Here is a 20,121-nt window from a genome sequence, read left to right on the forward strand (position 1 = left end):
CGGGAATGACCGTGAGGTTGCTAGTAGCCAGTGAGATCTCCGTATGAGGTCATTTCCTGTCCCACTCTCTGTACGCGTACTTGGCAAAGCAGATGTGGAAGGGGGAGTGGAAATGCCAAGTCCCACCTGCCCAAGAAGGAAACTGGGTTCAGAGAGAGGGCTGGTCTGGCCCCTGGGCATTTAGCTAACCCATGACAGAGCCGAGTGGCCGCTTGGCTTGGGCTTTCTCCAGACTGCCTCCCCAATCCTCATACCTTTGGGAGGTAAGCAGAAAATATAGGCCTTGATGGAATACGATAGAAAGAACAGCCCAGAGCACAGGGTCTTGACCCAGGAGGGCATACTTGGAGGGGGATGTCTCTCAGATTTCTGGGGACCGAGAGTATTCCCCCTTGATGTCCCAAATCTTTAGGTTACCAAGGAGCCTCCTGCAGGGTTCTCTGTACCCACCTTACCTGGAGGGGCTAGAGAAAGCAGTAAAGGGGAGAGAGAGTGAGCCTGGGAAGGGAAGAGGGCCCTGTGCTCTCCCCAGCCCAACGTTTTCTGGCACGTGTAGAGTGGCCTCCAGGGGCAGCTTTGACTCAGAATCAGGATGCTGCCATTTTTAACTCTTGGAATCGGGGAATGTTGAGTCTTTCCGACCTGTGGGATGTTTGAGCCCAAGCATGTCAGAGCGGAAGAGCCTTCAGGATTCTACCTGGTGTGTTGGGCTGGACTTCCAGGGCTCAGTAGGAGCCAGTAGTGGGGGCTCCATGCCTCCCTCACCCTCCCCACCCTCTCTGCAGGTGGAATGCAAGGCCATAATGGTTTTCTTCCACTACTGTGTCGTGTCCAACTACTTCTGGCTGTTCATCGAGGGCCTATACCTCTTCACCCTGCTCGTGGAAACCTTCTTCCCTGAGAGGAGATACTTCTACTGGTACACCATTATAGGCTGGGGTAGGTCACTGGCTGTGGCCTGGACAGGCTCAGGCCTCATGGCCAGGTACGTCCTTGGTCCCACTGTCAGGGTGTGTTAGGTCAGGAGGGAGGCACTGGCCGTCCCCGCAGCTGATGGTATGCTTCTGGTTCTTGGGCCCTGCCTTGCTCATCCTGCCCATAGAAAGCCCACCATCAGGAAGAGGTGATATGCTCAGGAGTCCTGAGAAGTGAGATGGCCCAGCATCTTGGGTATACATGAACCCCCAGGAGACCCGGGTACAAGGGCCACTTAGGGTCCCGAAGACTCCAGATCTAAAAGGCAGACCTGCCCCATGGGTCAGAACTCCCTGTCTGAGCGGGGCCAGTGGCTTCTGGGAGCCCCACATCTGAGGGGGAGCCCAGGGCCTATGGATTTTCCTGTTATCACCGAGCTTCTTTTCGTGCTCTCCCAGGGACCCCAACTGTGTGTGTGTCTGTGTGGGCTGTGCTGAGGCTCCACCTCGATAACACAGGGTGAGTACATCCCCAGGGGCCAGGGCGAGAGCCCCGATTAGGTTCTCACCGACAGGTCTCAGTGGCTGCCCTGATGTCACATTAACTGCCCAAACTGTACCCTCCTCCCCTACCCTGACCCTCCCACAGGTGGAATCCTGGCCACATCTCAGCCAGAACCTAGCAAGGATGTGTAGGGTTTCGGATTCCCTCTCTACTTCTGGGCCCAGCTCTGAGTGTCTGTTTTCCTTTTAGGGAGAGGAGGAAGAGTGTTGGGGGTGAGATCACACCTCCACAAGCCTTGGGCCTGAAGGGGGAACGTGGCCCTTGCCCAGGAGCCCTTTGGTGACTCCAACTCTTGTGCTCCACTTCCTGCCTTGATGGGGAGCAGAGGGAAGGACCGAGGCAACAGAAGAACCAGAAATGGGCTAGGGTCTGCAGCATGCCTGAGCACCCTCTTTCCAGCCAGCCCCTCCTCAGAGAGCTGTAGGGGAAAAGTGCCACAGTGGGGCCAGGGGCATTGTCCTGCGGGCATCCCAGCCCTGAGCTTAATCTCTCTTCTTTCTCTCTGTCTTTCAGCTGCTGGGATATGAATGACAACACAGCTCTGTGGTGGGTGATCAAAGGCCCTGTGGTTGGTTCCATAATGGTGAGTATCCTTGAGACACAGAGGGGCAAGAGACGGGGCCTGAGCAGAAAACAGGAGAAGAGGAGAAATACAGAAGTCGCTATACAAATCAGCCTCTTTCCTTTTCATGGCTGCGTTATATTCTGCAACATGGATACTATTCCACTAGTGTTGGACATTTATATTATCTCATTTTTCCTCATGACAAAACATGCTACATGGAGCAGTTGTGTGCATAATTTTGAGCATAAGTATTTCTTTAGAATAAATCTCCAGAAATAGAATTTCCGGGCCAGAAATCTTATCATTGTCTGCACTTAAAATATCAAACATTTACATTTTTGCACGGTCTTCTGATAATGGTAGCTCATCGTTTTGATGTGAATTTCTCCATATTGCCAGGGCAGCAAAGTATTTTTTTTCCAAGCACTTATTGACAATTTGTTTTTATTCTGGTCACTACCTGTTTATTTCTTTCGCTCATTTTTCTTTTGCTTGCCTTTGCTCACTTGTCTTTCTGTTTGAAAGGCAGTAACACTTTATCTGTTAAACATGTTGTAAGTGTGTTTCCAAGATTGCTTTATTTTCTTATAGTCAAACTGTCAGGTTTTGCCTTCATGAATTCTGAAACTTATTTCTTGTTTGTGGAAGCCCTTTCTCATTCTAGGATATAAAAACATTCTTAATAGTTTTATTATAATTTTATAGGTTGGATTATTATATATGTCCTTGATCTAGCTAATTTTTTTTTAAAGTTTATTTATTTATTTTGAGAGAGAGAGCACATGTGCAAGTGGGGGAGGGGCAGGGAGAGAATCCAGCCAGGCTTCACACTGTCAGCACAGAGCTTGATGTGGGGCTTGAACCCATGAAACTGTGAAGTCATGATCTGAGCCGAGATCAGGAGTCAGACACTCAACCGAGCCACCGAGGCACCCCAATCACGCTAAATATTTATTTCTTTGTCTAATCTGAAATGATACCTAGTCTTCCTTAGTCTTTTTTTCCCCAGTTGGATAGACACTCCACCCTCTTAATACTTTTTATTAAATAGACCATCATTTCTCCATTATGTTGAAATGTTACTTTATCATGAACATTCAATACATCCTTCTTGTATTCAGTTCCAGATTTTTTATGCTATGTTACTAATCTATTTGGCTATTTCCGTGATGAATGCTTCCTTGTGTTTGTTATTATTAACTTGGTAGCAGGTTTTGAGATCTTGTATGTTAATATCCCTTTCTTTATTCTTTTTTCCTTCAAAATTTTCTTGTGCATTTACTTGTTCAGGTGAACTTTCCAATATCCTTGTCAAATTGCAAAAAAAAAAAAAAAAGAGTCTGGCTGAGATTTTTAGAGAAATTGCATTGAATTTTGTAAATTAATTTGGAGAAGTGATTTTCTTAAAAATATGGAATCTTCCCCTTCAAGACTGTGACGTGATTCTCCATTGATTCTGCCTTTGTCATAGAGAAAGCTTTGTATAGCTTTTTAGTTATCTTGTTTAATTTACCTGCAAGGTATTAGGTATTTTCCATTCTGTGCTTGTATTGTGTCTGGAACTTACTCTGTCATTGTATGTTCTAGTGGGTTATTGCTGGTATATAGGGAAGCTGTTAGTTTTTGTGTATTTTTTCTTTTCTTGGTTACCTTTCCAAACTCTCTTATTAGTTCCTGTCCCTTTTCAGTTGGTTTTCATGGGTTTTCTAGGTAGAAAATTACATAATCCATAAATGAAAATAATTTTACTCTTTCCAGTATATATGTGTGTGTATATATATATATATATAATTTATTCCATATATAAAAATACATATATATATATAATTTATTCCTTGGTTTTGTTGAGGATGGTGCTTACTATATAGTTTTGGGCAGTTATGCTTCATTGAATTAGGAAAGCTCCTATTCCTGGCTTGTTTTAGTCTGTATTTTTTTAAAACCCAGAAATACAATATGTTTTGGAAATGTTTACTGGAGTTATCCCTTCCCTTCATGATGGACATTTATAATATTTCCATTTTTCTTCCTCATGAACAATGCTACGATGGATATATTTGTGTGTATCTTTGAATATGTGTGAATATATCTTTTAGAATAAATCTCTAGGAGTGAAATTTCTGGGACAAAGGGTATGTATATTTAACATTTTCATAGACAGCAAATGAACAGAATACAAGAATGCTCATTTCTCATGTCTTTATTGATGTTTTGATTACTGAACTAGTCATCAATCTTATGGGGGATAAGGGCAGCTTATTGTTTTAATCTGTTGATGTAACAAATATTAGTAGATTTGTTTTTTTCCCATTCTTTCCCCCCGAATTTCTCATATACAACCTTTATGGACATGATGTTAGTTCTTTTAACACACTGCTAAATTCTATTTGTTAATATTTTGTTTGTAGTTTTTGCATTGTTCTTTGTACATTCTCTGGTATTAGGGGTGTGTGTGTGTGTGTGTGTGTGTGCGTGCGTGCGTGTGCGTGTGCGTGTGTTGTCTATTGGTATGCTTTCTTCATTATCTGGGATTTGTAGTAGAGTTTTGTTAGCCTAATAAGTAATTTGTGAGGTTTTCTTTTTATTTGCTTTTAAACACTGAGGTAGTTTGTAAATTACATCTTCCCTGAAAGTATTAAGAAGCTGGTCTGTAAAGTTATCTGGGCGTGGAGACTTTTAATGCATACATCTTTCATTAGTTTATTTAAATTTCTCCTAAGGACATTGTTCTACTCAGATTTTCCACATCTTCTTTAAAATTTTTTTAAGTTTATTTATCTATTTCGAGAGACACAGAGAGAGAGAGCGAGCGAGCAGGAGAGGGGCAGAGAGACAGGGAGAGAGAGAATCCCATGCAGGCTCCACACCACCAGTACAGAGCCCCACGCAAGGCTCAAACTCACGAACTGGAAGATCATGACCTGAGCAGAAACTTAAGAGCCAGACACCATTTGGCTGAGCCACTCAGGCACCCTCTACATTTTCTTGATTCGATTTTGGTAATTTCTATTTTCCCCATTTTGTTTAATTTTTCTCTTGTGATTTAAAATATTCTATACATCTGTTGTCTTGTCCTCCTTCTGATCCCTAAATTTGTTTATAGTCATTTTTTATTAGTCTTATTTTCTCCTTTTGGATCAACTAACATTTGCAGTGAGCAGTGTACTGTGATGAATTCTAGGTACCATGTAGACACTGGACTTGTGACAGAGATCATTGAGAGAACCCTGCCTTCATGGAGCATGCTTTATCATTATAATTGATCTGTGGAAACAAACACACAAAACAAAGCCCCCAAATAAAGTTTTTATTGATCAAATTTACCTTTTTCCTATTTCTTTATAATGAATTTTTACCTTTTTTAATTTCCTTCTTGTGTGGGTTAAAATTGTGGCTCTTTCCCCCTAGCTTTTGATTTGAATGCTTCATTATATTATTGTCAATATTTACTATTTTTTAATAACTTAGCGTCAAGTTCTACATTTTTTTTTTCTCCAGGCACTGCTTTGGCTTCATTCAGATGATGTCACTGTATGGCCCTTTCATTGCACCTTGTTTCTATTTATTTGCTCCCTGTCTTCCCCCTTTCTGTTTAGAGAGATTTTGTCCCTGATCTTTATCTGAAGATAAATGCTGTCCTTGCCATTCCAGGCAGTCTTTTAATTAATATTGCTTATGGTTGTCCTTTCTGGTTCCCCATGTTCAGGTACTCTGAGCTTGGAGTCTCTCCAGAGGACAGCTCTCACCTCGGCAGGAGCCTCTTCTCTGTCTGTTTGGCATTGTTTTCCATCACCCTGATCCCATTTGCTTTCTCTTCTAGAAATTGCCTACTTTTCTGGCTCCGTCAGGGAGCCAGAAATACTCAGTTTTTCTCAGTATTCTCATGAAACTCGTTTTCTTCTATCTCCTCTGGCATTTTAGCAATAGTAAATGGGAGGTAAACAAGTGTTCGCATGCCACCGTCTTGGATTACAAGTCTAGATGGGGTTTTGACTGATGAGAGAGGGTCCTCTTGGGGCAGTAACAGTCCGTGCAGAGGTGGGGCTATGGTAAGTCTTTGCCCAGAATCACTTCTGTTTTTCCTTTGCTCTTCAGGTTAACTTTGTGCTCTTCATTGGCATCATCGTCATCCTCGTGCAGAAACTTCAGTCTCCAGACATGGGCGGCAATGAGTCCAGCATCTACTTGTAAGTACCATTGTGTGAATGCCATAGTCACTTCCAGTAGCTGTGTGGGCCCTGCGCTGAGGTCACAGGAGAAGGCCTAGGGTTTTTGTTGACAGGATAAACTAGCGGGGACATTTGCAAGACTTCTTTCTGAGTTAAGTGCCTTTAAAATGTAGTTGCCTTGCCTATCCCTCAGCCCAGCCTAGGTACTAATCTGCATGGTGGTTACATGGAAGGGAAGAGAGAAGAAGAGATGGTCAGATCCTTTGTCATGCTAGGAAAACCAAGATGGAAAACACCAGATTCCTTAGGGTAGTTAGGGTCTTAGTTATTTAGCAGTTGGATTTCCTTTGGGGATCTTGGTTCGGTGGGAAGTTCATGAATGCCACAGGGTGCGCTGTTGCCTGATGTTCCCATGCCAGCCCAGTGGGGGTGAGCAAGTTGCTCACCTGACTAGCAAACCAGGTGGACATTCTTGCTGGTCTGGATATTGGAAGACGGGAGAATTCTTTCTCTTCTCCACCTTCTTTCAGGAAAGCTCTATTCTGGGTCTGGTCTTCCTCCTGTAACTCCAGAGGGTGTTGCAGGAACTACCCAGAGTCCAGTCCCAGATCTTTGGGGCTTCCCCAGGGATGCGGAGCTTACCCTGGGCCTGCGTGTGCAGCTCGGGCGCCTGCCCTTGGAGAAGTCCTTCCCATGCAGGTGGGGGATCTGCATAGGGCTTGGTCAGTCTTATTTTCCTTGTATTTAGGATGCTTATATCTCACAGGATAAGACCCCCTACCCGCCCCTTTTTTTGGCTATTCATTTACTGTCTTTTTTTTTTCTTCATGTTTTTGCCAGTTTTTTTTTTAACCAACCCCTGCTTATCTGTATGTGTTATGTAGTCGAAAATTTGTCATGCATATAAGTCATAAAGTCTCTAAGGCCTTGCACTGGGGGACCATTGGGGCTGGCTCCCTGTGACTAACTGCCCTAGAGGGATCATTCCTGCCTTAGTCTCCAGGACCCACAAGACAGGGCCCTGCTGCTGCCTTTACCTCCCCTTCTGGCGTCAGCACATGTCTTTGGGTCTGGCCCCAGGGTGGACTGCACTAGGGCCAGATGCCTCCCACATAGTTATTTCTGACATCTGAAGCTAGTGGTAGCTAAGACGGCCTCTTCTTTCCTTTGAGCTCCAGCCTTGGTCCCCCACTCTCTGCTTGCTGCTGGGAAGGGTTTCTTCTTCTGAGGTTCCTGGGATCTCTTCTCTGGGGGGCTCTCCCCTCCTCCTCGACCCTTGCCTGTGCAGGGACATACACAGGGGCCCAGCTGCAGCCTAAATAAGGACACTCTACTGACCCCAACACACCCTTCACCAGCTTAGACGCCTTGTCCTAGGCATCCAGAAGCTCCCCTGGTCTGGTGGGCGGGAAGTGAGGAGTCAGGGTATCCGAATCATTCCCAGACTGGGGGCTGTAGAATCCCGTCCAGCCTTCCTAATGCATAGACAGCCATTTGTAAGAGTGATTTATACATTTAAGGACAGATTTTAAGGAACCATCTGGTTGGTTTGCTTCTGCTGTGGGGAAAAAATCTCAGAGAATCCTCTTTGGTGCTTAGTCTCAGGCTCCAAAGACAAAAAACTCAGGTGAGGTCGGCAAGCCAACTGGGAGGGCTAACATGGCATGAGGGGCCACCTTGATCCCATTACATTTAGCAACATATTTGAGTGTTTCCAGGGTCAAAGAGACCCTGTTGGTGGAAAGTGAGGGATAATCAAAGAGACAGTGCTGCTGAGGACTGAAGACTTTTTACCAACACTTGAAACTCCGTCCGGGCGCATTTAGTGCTCACGAACACCCAGCCAGTCTGGTGGGCTGAGAAACCAACTGCTCATTGTCATCCCATTTTACAGCTGAGGAAACTGGTTGTCAGTGAAGTGAAATAAATCCAGTAGGAACGAGTGAAGCATAGCTGCGGTGCAGCTGGCCCTTGGCTCTAAGCTTGACCGCACCATCTTTCCTGTCCTTGAGGAAATGACAGGCAAGAGATGGTGTTAAATAAGTGTATAATCAAGGCTTCCTGGAAGAAGCGGCTCCAGTAGGATTCAGCCTTATAGAGAACTGCCCCACCTGGAGTGCTTTGGGCTGGGAGGTGTCTGCTGTGGGGGAGGGAGGACTATGGGGGGAATGGGAAGGGGCAGGACATGGTGGGAGAGGAGATTTCAGGGCTGTGCCTGAGTCCCCTTGGGCCACCAGAGTTATGTGTGGGACTGAGAGGCCGCTTCAGATATGCCCACAACAGCTTTCCGGTTTTTTCCTCTGTTTCCAGAACAAATTTAAGCCTGGGCGTCCCCAAGAAAGCCCAAGAGGACCCCCTGCCTGTGCCCTCAGACCAGCATTCACTCCCTTTCCTGTAGGTTGGTTCCAGCTGCTTAGATGATAAGGGTTTGAGATGGTGCTCCCCATTGGGGGCTCGGACCCCTGCGGGGGGCGGTAGCGCTGGGCCACCCACACTCTCTCACCTGGTGCTCCCGATGGAATGAGTGGCCGGCACCAGGCCTTGGGCAGTGGCCAGGCGTAGAGTGTGGGCCTGGGTCAGGGCTTGGCATGTGTTTTGGCTCGGTGTGGTCTGGGGTGGGGGTTAGGCCTGAGCCTGAGGCTGGGGTCAGGGTTAGGCTGCCCTTTCCTGCCCTTGGCTTTGCGAGAAGCCAGCTGGCTCAGTAAAGGGAGGGTGAGGTTCCCGTACGAACACGGACTGTACTGTGATCGTCTCCAGGAGCTGGCTTTACTCCCGGCTGTCTCCCCATCACAGGATGGGCATTAGGAACTGCCTCTTGGGTCTGGGGGCAGGGGGAGAAACCCCATCTGTATTTCCCTCAGGGACCTCACAGAGAAAGTCTGCACAGCTCCTTGGGTGAAGGAAGAAGAGCACAGATACCATGATGTAGATAGTCCGCAGGGCTGTGACATACCCAGTGTCTGAAGGATGACTTTGATGCCAACTCCCTTGTGGCAGAAATGCAGCCAGGAAGCCGTCAGCCCACAGAACTGAGCCCACAGTTCACATGGGGCTCCATTTTCCACTTCCAAAGCACCTCTCCTCTGTCTAGGAGTGCCCTGTCCTCACAACTCCTGTTTGGGATCAGCAGCGGGGGAATGGTTACATCTATTTTGCAGATGAAGAAACCGAGGCCCAGAGAAGGAAAGTGGCACCACCTGAGACCACCCAGCAAGTCAGTGTCTAGACAAAGCCTTAAGCTCAGGTGCCCTGGCCCCCCAAGGCTGAGGAGGGGGCACACAGGGTGAGCTTGTCCTCAGTGGCGGGGAAGGAGGTAGGAGTGGGCAGGGAAGCTCCAAGACCCGCTGAGCTGAGCTTTGGGCCGGAGTACCAGCATGGTGTGAAGCGCTTGCCTGGGGGCTGGGCCAGGGTTCTGGGGGTTTACAGCATCTCGGCATCATGAGGGACCCTATGGCGAATGTACAGTTCAGACTGAGACCTTCTATGGGCCTGTCGAGTGCCCCAGTGCTTCAGTGATCACTAGGAACAGGGTGAAATAGACAGGGGTGCCACCTCAAAGTGCCCCTCCCCCCACCACAGGGCAGGGGGAAGGGGGATCTAACAATCTGTCTGGCATTTCCTGGGGCTACGGCAGCTCTGCACACAAAAGGCATCATAGCTTCCATAGAGTTTAGCCTGTGACCAAAACAGGGGTCAAAGAAACCATGTGCTGCCTCCCTGGGTCACAGACGGAGTTGCTGAGACCCGGAAGTGGCTTTGAACTTCCTGCAGATAGACAGCAAAGCGTTGGCAGAACCAGGCCTGGGAGCCAGGGTTCCCTGGTTTCCAGATGCCGGCGTGGGCCCTGCACCTGTCGTGGGAATCTCCTGCCTTCTGATTCGCTTCCCCCCAGCACCTTTGTCGGGATGTCTTATCCTCCCTTGGGTCCAAATCAGAACTGAGTTCACCAGCCAGTCTGGGTTTATGCCTTCCTTTCAATTAAATTCCTTCCCCCCTTTTCACTAATTGTAGTGGCTTTTTAGAGGTCACGGCATCTCTTCCTTTCTCACACCTGCCTCTGGCTTTCTTGCCACTCTTGTATTCTTTTCAGTGGGTGCCTTTGCACGGAGCCATTGAAAGTTTGGGAGAAGCAGAGGATTTGGGAAGGCCACTTACCTCTGTCCCCAGATCTTTCTCCTGAGAGGCCTCCCAGGCATCAGGTCCCCAACTCTGTCCCTCCCATCAGAGACCCACATCTTTCCCAGGGGCCTGATCTCCCAACTAACTTGCCACTAAGTGGCCTTTAGCATACTCTGAAGAAATCAGAAGAGTCTCTATTTACTACGTCCAGGGCCCAGGAAGGGCAGGGACAACAATTTGGGAGCTCAAGGAGGGAACAGTCTCAGAAGAGAGCAGCTTAAGGTTTAGAATTCAGGGTGAGGACTTAAGCCTAGTGGGCACGGGATGGCATCTGAGGTTTGGGTTCCCAGACCCCCAGCTAGGCCACAATTAAAGGATCAGGCCACTGGATGTAGGGGAAAGTAGCCAGCCATTCAATCTGTACCAGATAGAGAATAAATTTGGAGACTAGAATGGTCCTCATTCCTGAATATCCAGTTAAGTTCTTTTAATTTGTGAGAAAAGCATACTTATCTTCGTATGTGTCCATCTGTCTCTTCATATGTGTATGAAACAGACCTTTGGCATTCACTGAAGACACATGAAGAAACTTCTCAAATACATGACTTCCTCACGTGCGTCTCGAGCTTCGCGTTGCATGTGGATCACCTAAGGATCTTGTGAGAACGCAGATTCGGAGCCAGCAGGGCTGGTGCGGCACCTGAGATTCTGCATCTCTAAGAAGCTCTCAGGTGGTGCTGATGCCGCTGCTCTGGCCAGCAGAGCCTCACGCAGTACCTCACATCCCACATCTGTAAAGTGGGCCAGTAGTGCCCACCTCACAGAGGGGTGTGAGTGGAAGGGTGCCATTTGTTAAATGGGGACCACACACCTGACTGCGGCAAGGGTCCTGGACAGACCTGGGCTTGCCTCCTCTTTGAAGTGTGTGATTCACATTCTTGCCTCAGCAAAATGATGGGTCTCCACATGTCAAAGACCTTCAGACTTCCTCTCAAAGATCTGGAATCACAGCTTACAAATCGGTGAATGCCCAAGGCCTGGTCTCTTCATGTGTATCTGTTCTCATGTGCATCAGATCCCCTCAGAGAGATCAGTTCCCCAGCAGGTGCCAGGAGTTTGGTGCCGCATGGTGCCTGAGGAGGGTTCGAGAAGGAGGCCGCTCTTTTGAGGTCTGACGAGATAACACAGACCTCAAATCCATGTCTTACATGTTTATCAAAGAAGGAAAAGAAGTGTCTGTGGTTTGTCCCAGCCCACGCATAAGCAGGACCGTGATGACCTAGAACAGATGGAAGTTCCACCTGACCTCTCTGAGGTGGTGAAAGCTCTCTGTGCCTCACTCAGGCTAGCAGAGCTAACCCGGGGCTCACCTACAGGTGCCTCAGTGTTTCTGCAGGCTGTGGGATGGTGCCCAAAAGGTGCCCCTCTTGGCTTTCCACCCTTGCCCGTTGAACTTTTATCAGAAAGTCTAGCCCAGTGCTGTGCTGTAGAACTCTCAGCAGGGACAGGAATGCCCTAGCCTGTGCTCTCCAATATGGGAGCCACTAGCTGCATGTGGCTGTTGAGTTCTTGCAGTGTGGCTAGAGGAACTGAGGAACATGGATTTCTAATTTGATTGAATTTTAATTTCAGTAGCAGCCGATGGGTAGTGGCTGTCATATGGGATAGTGCAGATTATTTAGACCAGTTAAAAATCTCTTCCATCCATCTCCTCTTTTCCCCCTGTATGCCCACACTGAACTGCCTGGGGGCTCAAAGAGGAGGAGACGCAGGCAGAAGAGTGAGAGGTGGAGAGGAGAAAGACCAGTGGACACCCAGGCCCAGAACTGGCCTGATTCGGGCCGGGTTGGCCCAGGCTAGGCCGCACCAGGTCCATGGTGTGTGTTTCTGGCTGCCTGCCTTGCTGAGTGACCCCCGGCAAGGCCATGCTCTCAGCCTGGACCTGACTCAGCCAACTTCTGGGGCCCTGGCTTGAGACCCAGCCCACACCTTCAGAACGCACGTTCCCTCCAGCGCCCCTTCCCTGTCTGTGGACCCAGTGTGAGTGCTCATTGTGTGCATGTGTGTCTGTGCACACACCTGTACACGTATGGGCATGCATTTCTATGTCCAGAGCTGGCCCTGTCTTGGCCCCTGGCTTCCTCATTCTCTTCCACTTCACTGCCCCAGTTTTGTCTCTATACCTGGGCTCCTCTGCCCTCCCCTGAGCCTTGTCGCTCTAGGTCCACCTCAGTTTCTCCATTGCCCAATGCCCCCAGCTGACAGAAGTGCTGATCTTGTCACACCCAGCAGCTGCGTGCAGAAATGCTACTGCAAGCCACAGCGGGCTCAGCAGCACCCTTGCAAGATGTCAGAACTGTCCACCATAACTCTGTAAGTGTGCGTGGCGTGGCTGTGGCCGGGAGTCCCGGAGGGGAGGGGGCCGCATGCTGCTGCCGCTGCCCAGAACTTGCATCCCGCCGGCTGGACGGGAGCAGAGAGCGAGCCTGTGCCTCCAGCCCGGCCCTTTCTGCACTGTTGCATGTTGTTGTCTGTGTGTCTCGTGAGTTCTCTGCAGCCTCCAGGCCCTTGGGGAGGGGAGGTCACAGGGATGGAGCGGCACGGCTGAGGTCCAGATGTGTGGTCTTCCCGGAATCCCCCCCTTCCCTGGGCTCATCTTTGCAGCCACCAAATTATTTCTAAGACCCTTAGAGCTTGCGTTCTCAGAGACTGACTCTCTGCACGGGACAGAACCCTCACCCTGAGGAACCTCACTCACACTTCATGTGCCAAGTGGCTCAGTCCCCATGCTGACCCTGTGAGATGGGTTCTTGTAGGAACGTCATTTCACAGAAAAGAAAACTGAACACAGAGAGGTGAAGTACTCACTTGAGGTCACGTAATTGGCATCTCGAAGTGAAGATCAGTCTTAACGTGGAAACAGCTTGACGTGGAGGAGCCCACTGTAATTTGCACAGTTCTGACCAAACCGAAAGGTCTTCTTGGTATTTTTTAGGCCCCTCTGCTCATTCGTGACTCTTCAGGGCAGGAGGACAGAGGCTGAGGCCTGTGTCACTGTCTCTGTGGCATAGCCAGATCATAGGGTGATTCTGTGACTGTCCTCAAAGGGGTCCCAAGGCTCACACCATATGCCCCATTCCAAGGCCTCTGGTCAGCTCTGAAGTATAGAAGTCTCAGAAATTTGGGCCCTACTGGCCTCCTCATATGCCTCCTCTGCCCTGTCTACCAAAAGGGTCACCAGGATGCCCTGGGTCCCTGGCAGAAGTCCCTGTCCGTTCCAGGGCATGGCTGCAAGGCCACCAGGGAGGGAAGGTGTTGTCCTTGCCACCATTTGCCACATGGCCAGGGAGTGGGAAGGGTCTGAGCTCATGTCTGAAAGTTCCCTGCTTCTCACACAGTGGTCCTGTCTGTCCACTGCCACCAGGAAAGCTGGGCAACCTTGGCCTTTTGGTTTCTAAGACACTTTGGAACTGCAGGGTCAAGTCTCTGCAAACAGGCCCACGTGTGGAGAGGAGGCAGGGAGGGAGGAGGGCAGGGACCGCAGGCGTGTCCCAGGGCCGCCTTCCCTCCTGAGCCCCTTCAATTAAGCTTCGCTTGTAAAGTAACCCCTTTAGGCAGGGTCACAGAGTGGTCCCCGGGTGCTCACATGCCTGCATTTCCAGGGCACTTGCCTCTCCTTTTTTGGACCTTCATTCTTCAGCCATCACTTCCTGTAGCCTCTGATGCTGGCCTCTGGGTCCACAGAGGGGAGCAGGACGCTAGCCCCGGGTCGTGTTCAGGTTTCAGAGTGCTGAGGCTTTCGTATGGCCTGGATGTTCGTTCACCCCTTTGTGGGCAGCAGGCGCCTTCTGAGTGTGAGCCCCCAGACTGGCATGTGATGGCCAGGGAAGGTAACTGATAGGCACCATGTACACCTCCAAGGAGCCACGGTCTGAGAGAGGACAGATCACTCAAGAACCACACCTGGGCTCAGAGTGGGACCTACTCACATCCAGTTGGCGCCAGCTCTGGTCCGGGGCCCCCGCCGGGTCCTGTGGAACGGCTGCCTGTGAGCAGGGACTGGAAGGTGCTGGCTCGGGGCGGGGGGGCGGGGGAGGGGGGCTTCTTCCTTCTAGGGCTGACCAGTGGTCCACCTGAAGGTCTTCTCAGGCTACTCCTCCCCTTTCCTTTATCTCTCCTCTGCTTTTCTTTTTTCCCTTCCCCCTCCCTCCTTCCTTCTCTCTCAGTTGAAACTGGGAAGCCAAGGGCCTCACTCAGACTCTGTGGATTCACCTTCTCCTGAAATCTGGAGCTCCCGCAGGCAACAGAACATTCTCTCTCAGAAAGGCAGGGATGGAGAAGAGGGCAGGGTGCATGTGTAACTGCCCCAACTCAAAGGGCCATCCCACACTCGGCTGTCCACCCCCGTGGACAGGAACTGAGCGGGAGGGGAGCCAAGCCACTTGCTCCCCACCTCCGATGGCCCTGGGGGAAGATTGCACCTGCAGGGCAGGGCTGGCTCTTACAGGAGATCCAGAACAGCAGATCCAGTACACTGGGGTGGGCAAAGATCGGGTGCTACTCTTGGAGACCCTCTGGGAGCAACCCTTCCGATAGAAGAGGACCCACAAGTATATGCAATGTCTCCCCTCCAGATGTCATACCAGGGCTCTATGCCCCCGCCCCTCAGAGCAGAGCCCCACCCACTGGGCACAGCAGCCAATGGCAAGCAGCCTCCGGAGACACAGGGGTTCCTTTGGCTGTGTCTCTCTTTAACCCCCAAGCTCCCAGCAGACAGCCTCCTCTCCCTTGACTCCTCCCCAGGGGGCAGATTCCTCTGGCTTAGTTGGTGCTTGTTTATTTTCAGTGTCAGTAAATCCTTCCTAGGATCCCTCCTAGGTCTCTCCGTCTGTGGTCCCCCACTGTGCGCCCCACCCCCACCCCACCACCGCAACCCTGGTCTGTGCTTCCCCATCACTCTCCATGCGTGTCCTGGCAACCCCAGACTCAGAAAAGCCCACCGCCTCTGTGGCCCCTTAGGAAGTGGTCTTTTTAGGCACGTGGACCTTCCTTCCAGAGCAGGAGAGGGTTTGCTTTGCTTGAGGATGCATCATGTCACTCAAGCCTTCTGAATCCCATCCCTCTGTTTGCACTGGTTTCACTTTTCCCAAGGGTTTTGCACCTCCCTCGAGGGGTGTCTGTCAATCACACACTCACATGTGCATGTTTAGTGGCTCTGCAGGGTACTGACGTGCCCTAGAGGGATGGGATGTCCCCCGAGAACCTCCCAGGGAGTTCTGGAAGGCCTGCTCTGTTGGCCACCATGTCTCTCAGGCCCCATTCTTTCTAGGAAAGAATCCTGAGAGGGTCTGTGGACAGGAGCCCCAGCTCTGGGGGCCAACAGGGAGCTGGGACTAGCGTCTCTGCCCTCCCTGGTTCCAGCATCAAGACCTGGCAGTTCCCCAGAACAATGTCTTGCTCTCTTCTGACAGACGGCTAGCCCGCTCCACCCTGCTGCTCATCCCGCTGTTTGGAATCCACTACACAGTATTCGCCTTCTCCCCGGAGAACGTCAGCAAGAGGGAGAGGCTTGTGTTTGAGCTGGGGCTGGGCTCCTTCCAGGTAGGTGTGGCGGGAATGGCAGGTGGAACTCATGGAGAGCCAGGGCCCTGGCCCCTGCCCTGCCAGCGGTTCTGACTTCTTTAGCCCAGACTCACTCAGCCTTGTGTTTCCGTCTCTGAAATGAGTCCTAGAAGGGAGGGAAGCTGGGGGAGCCCCTTCTGCTATCTACCCTGTGGGCTCCTGAGAGAACACACACTGTTGTCTTCCTGTTGCTGCATCTGGGCGTTATGGGCAAGGCCTCCGTTGGGCTCTCCATCCCTCACCTTCAGCCTGGGGCATGAGCAGGGTGCTTTCCAGAGACCTCTGTGTCCACATCCTGACTCCATTCTGTAGACCGTGCCTCTTCTGAGCGCTAGAGCTCGGTCTTACCCAGGTTGGGGTCCCCAGCACAAGACCTGGCCACAGAGAGCTGAATGAGCTGAACAGGTGGATGACCAAACAGATATCTAAATGATGCAGGGAGTAGCGAGTGGAGAACCATGAATCTATGCATGAAGGCGTAGGTAGGTGGGGTTGTCAACATGTGAGTGAAGGAGTGAGCGAGTTGGTGAGAGGATGCACAGTGACTGCATTAACAGATAGCAGCCCGGATGGTCAGTGAAAGTAGCAGTGGCAACCTTGAGTCCCCAAGATAGAGCATCTCTCCCTAATCCAGCTGTTTAACCCAGCTTCTTGATGGTCAGAAGGTTACTCTGTGTATCTGACTTAACCTCGTCCCTCACCCCACCCCCATTTTAACTCAAGGCCATTTTACCTAGTAGAGTTCTCAGCCTGGAGAGACTGGGGATTGTACAGACACAGCCCCAGCCTGGGAGTCAGAGCCCAGGGCTTCTGTCTTGGCACAGGAAATTCTAAATGCAAAGAATATAGCTTTCTGCTCTGTGCCAGACATTTACTTGTGTGTTTTGTGTGTGCTGTCTACAAGAGGATCTGGCCAAGGAAAGGTGGAATAAGAAGGCAGCGGGGATAAAGACACAGGTCTGTTCTATCCTGGAAGGGTGCTGCCCTCAGTGTCCTGCAAACTGGTTAGGGAGCCCAGAGAACATCCTGGGGACGTCCGGGAAAAGCTTCTTGTAGAAAGAAGGTCAGAGCTGACCCTTGGGAATGGGAAAGATTTGACCTAGGGAATGTGAGATCCAACACCGGGGTGTAGCCACTAGGCCTCATGGGGACGGCCCATCTTACTGCAGATTCCTGGGCAGGTGGCCTCCCATCCAAGTCATTGTATCTTTTTGCCTCCTGGTGTCATTCCCCGTCTCCTTGGCGTCCTACACTCCCTGTGCCCAAGGTCTCCTGCTAGCATTCTCAGGTTATTTTTGCTCTCTTTCCCTAGGGCTTTGTGGTGGCTGTTCTCTACTGTTTTCTGAATGGGGAGGTAAGACTCTGGCCCTCTGGCATCTTGACAATGGAAGTAGGGATTGCTGGGGAGCAGACAGGTAGGGGCATAGCCTGCCATCTACCAGAGCGGATTCCCTAGACCAGGGCAGTGCCAGGCTCCCAGAACCTGGAGGAGGGGGAAGGCAGTGAGGCTAGGGTGTCCCGAGAGCCTCCACCCTGTGCCTAAATCTCTCCCACTTTGCCTGCTGTGCAAGGTATCAGCTGTACCTGTAAAGGCATTGCTTGCTGAGCACAGCCCTGCCCCGCAGGGTTTGCACGGTCAGACATACCTTAGTAGAGAAAAATGGAGAGCGAGAGGGGTGAGGCACAGCAAATGGATGAGGTGCAGACAACGGGACCTATAGTTTATGAGGCTTTGATGAGCAGGGTTGCTGAAAAGGGACTCTGGGGACTTGGGAGAGACCCCAGGAGAGGCCTAGAACCTTCTTGTAGTGTTTCATTTCCAGGCTACGGTCTTAGAGCCTCCTGCTCTCGTCTGTTAGGGTGATGCTTTTGAATAGAGCCCATAACAGAGGTGCTGGGACAGGGGTGGGGGCTGGGTTTGGAGAGGGGGCAGGAGTCATTGCACCTGGGCTGGAGTGTTGGCTGCATGACCTCAACAGGCTCGTCCCCTTTTTGCATCTGAGAAACCGGAAGTTAGGGTTCAGTGATTGCCAGGAAAACCTACGGGAAGGTCAGATGAGGATAAATAAGGAGACAGAGCCCTGCAGGGAGTGGCTGGGGGAGACAGGAATGGGGGTGTGTGGAGCTTGCCAAGAGCCTGCGGGGGAGGTGGGGGCTGGAACCGGAGGGCTGGGAGCTGGTACCACTCCCAGTCATGCAGTTCATGCAGGAAACAAACACGCAGGACTGACAGGCATATGGAGGCTGACACTGGCCGTACCCTGTCCTTACCATGCTGAGAGCAACACGGGGGGTGTGTTCAGCCAGAGAGCACATTATTTAGTGGTCCTCAACCCTGACTGCATATTGGAATCTGCTGGGAAGCTCTGCAACCTATGGATGCCTTACTCCAGAGATTTTGATGTAATTGTTCCAGGATAGGATCTGGGCATCTGGGATCTGGGACTTTTGAAGCTCTCCAGGTAATTCTAATGTGCGGCCCACCATTAAAGGTGTGAGAGAGTGGGGCTCCTTGCCCTGATCTGTCTGACCCAAGGGCCTGCTTTTTAAAGATTCCCTGAAAGGCCCTGTGAGCTGGTCTCTGACTGTGGAGCACCAAGGCCCAGGAGCAGAGGCCCACAGAGAACAGGCAGCCAGTAGAGGGTCTTGCTCAGGCAGTGACTTGGGAAAGGGCCTGAGGTCAGCGCCTCAGAGGCATTCCTTCCCATTGGTGGCCTTGACGGCTACAAGCAGGAGGCAGCAGTGGCAGGGCTAGCCCGGGGATGGGGCAGGGAGGGGGGATCCTGGGCAGAGCAGTTGGGTGGATGAGGCTGGAGAAGTTGTCTGTCTGTAAGTGACAGCCCAAGTTGCTCCCTGCAGGTGCAGGCAGAGATCAAGCGCAAGTGGCGGAGCTGGAAGGTGAACCGCTACTTCGCCGTGGACTTCAAACACCGGCACCCGTCCCTGGCCAGCAGCGGGGTGAATGGGGGCACCCAGCTCTCCATCCTGAGCAAGAGCAGCTCCCAGATCCGCATGTCCGGCCTCCCAGCTGACAACCTGGCCACCTGAGCCCGCGCTCCCCTCCACCTCTCCTCCACACGCAGGCTGGGGCTGTGGGCAGGTGCCGGCCCACGCGTGTTGTGCTTCTTCTCTCACTTCGGGCAGGCCTGAGGCCGGAGGCTGGGCTCCCTGAGGTGGGAGAAGGATGCAGGGCGCAGATGCGTTATTTTCTCTCCCCGTTTGGCGCTGGCCCCACCCACCATGGGCCCCTGGGTCTCGATCCAGATATGTAAATACTCCACAAATTTTGAAAAGTTGCCTCATTCCCTACCCCTCTGCCCACTGTCCCTGCTCACCTCAAGCAAGTCCCCGGCTTTACCCTGCCCTGTTTCCACCAGTCTCAGTGATCTTGACCCTCTCAGTGAGGCCTTGTGAACTGAGGCTGATGACCTTGCTTTGGGGGGTTGGGGTGTGCCTATCCAACAGCCTCCCCCCACCCAGTGTCCGACTTTCAGTGTGGACTCCTTGAGTCTTCTTGCCACCTGAGGCCCTTCTCAGGCCTGGCCCAGTGTCTGAGGCCTGCCAGAGGTCCAGCTTGGGCTCCCAGAGCATCCTTTAGTGTAGGCAAGACCTGAGCCAAGGCTCCCTGATACTCCTCACCCAGCATCTCGGTGTCCAGGTGCCCAGCTCCCGGGCATAAGGGCAATGGGATAGTTCCAGGGTTCTTCCATTCAGAGGCTTCATTTTGGCTGTGGGGCTAAGGGTCCCGGAATGTTCTGGTGCTCTTCATTTGGTAGAAGAAAAATTGCCAAGAGCCAGAAATGTGGATGTGATTGGAAAGGAGATGGAAAGAGTTTGGGGTTCCCCGGAAGAAGACCTTCACTGGTTCCGTTATTTTACCCCCAACTCAAGGTGAGAGGGGGTTCGTCTGGTGGCCTCCCTTCTGCCCGTGCCATCCCCAGGCATCAGCTGTGGATGGTGAGAGATGGATGCCTGAGAGAGACTACTCCCCACCCATGCCTAAGCCTTCCCCCTCCTTCTTGCTCCTGAAGTCAAAGCCATGATTAGGATGAACCAGCCGCCTTCCTGTGATGTCAGTGAATCCTGAAGCACCTTACACCTCCATGTGCCCGAGACAGGGCCGAGGTTTCCCCCTCACCCCACCCCCATGGACGATGAGGAGCCCCA

General features: G+C 51.2%; 1 protein-coding gene across 4 annotated transcripts in view; it reads left to right on the top strand.

The window, feature by feature from the left end:
• The window catches only part of ADCYAP1R1 (ADCYAP receptor type I), a 42,339-nt gene extending 23,204 nt beyond the window's left edge, over window positions 1–19,135 (top strand). For 2 of the 4 annotated variants that reach the window (XM_039229841.1, XM_039229839.1), the window contains 7 exons: window positions 786–939; window positions 1,374–1,434; window positions 1,993–2,062; window positions 6,140–6,231; window positions 15,804–15,933; window positions 17,267–17,308; window positions 18,814–19,135. In XM_039229841.1, coding sequence (XP_039085772.1) covers window positions 786–939; window positions 1,374–1,434; window positions 1,993–2,062; window positions 6,140–6,231; window positions 15,804–15,933; window positions 17,267–17,308; window positions 18,814–19,002 — 738 coding nt within the window. In that variant the 3' untranslated portion in view covers window positions 19,003–19,135. Of the gene's footprint in view, window positions 1–785; window positions 940–1,373; window positions 1,435–1,992; window positions 2,063–6,139; window positions 6,232–12,621; window positions 12,706–15,803; window positions 15,934–17,266; window positions 17,309–18,813 lie in introns of all 4 variants that reach the window. The other 2 variants (XM_039229840.1, XM_039229838.1) reach the window with 2 other exon arrangements.
• The last annotated feature ends 986 nt before the right edge of the window (window positions 19,136–20,121 follow it).

Source organism: Hyaena hyaena, unplaced genomic scaffold (assembly GCF_003009895.1).
Source record: "Hyaena hyaena isolate Hyena2069 unplaced genomic scaffold, ASM300989v1 scaffold_40, whole genome shotgun sequence".
In the NCBI taxonomy this organism is placed as follows: domain Eukaryota; kingdom Metazoa; phylum Chordata; class Mammalia; order Carnivora; family Hyaenidae; genus Hyaena; species Hyaena hyaena.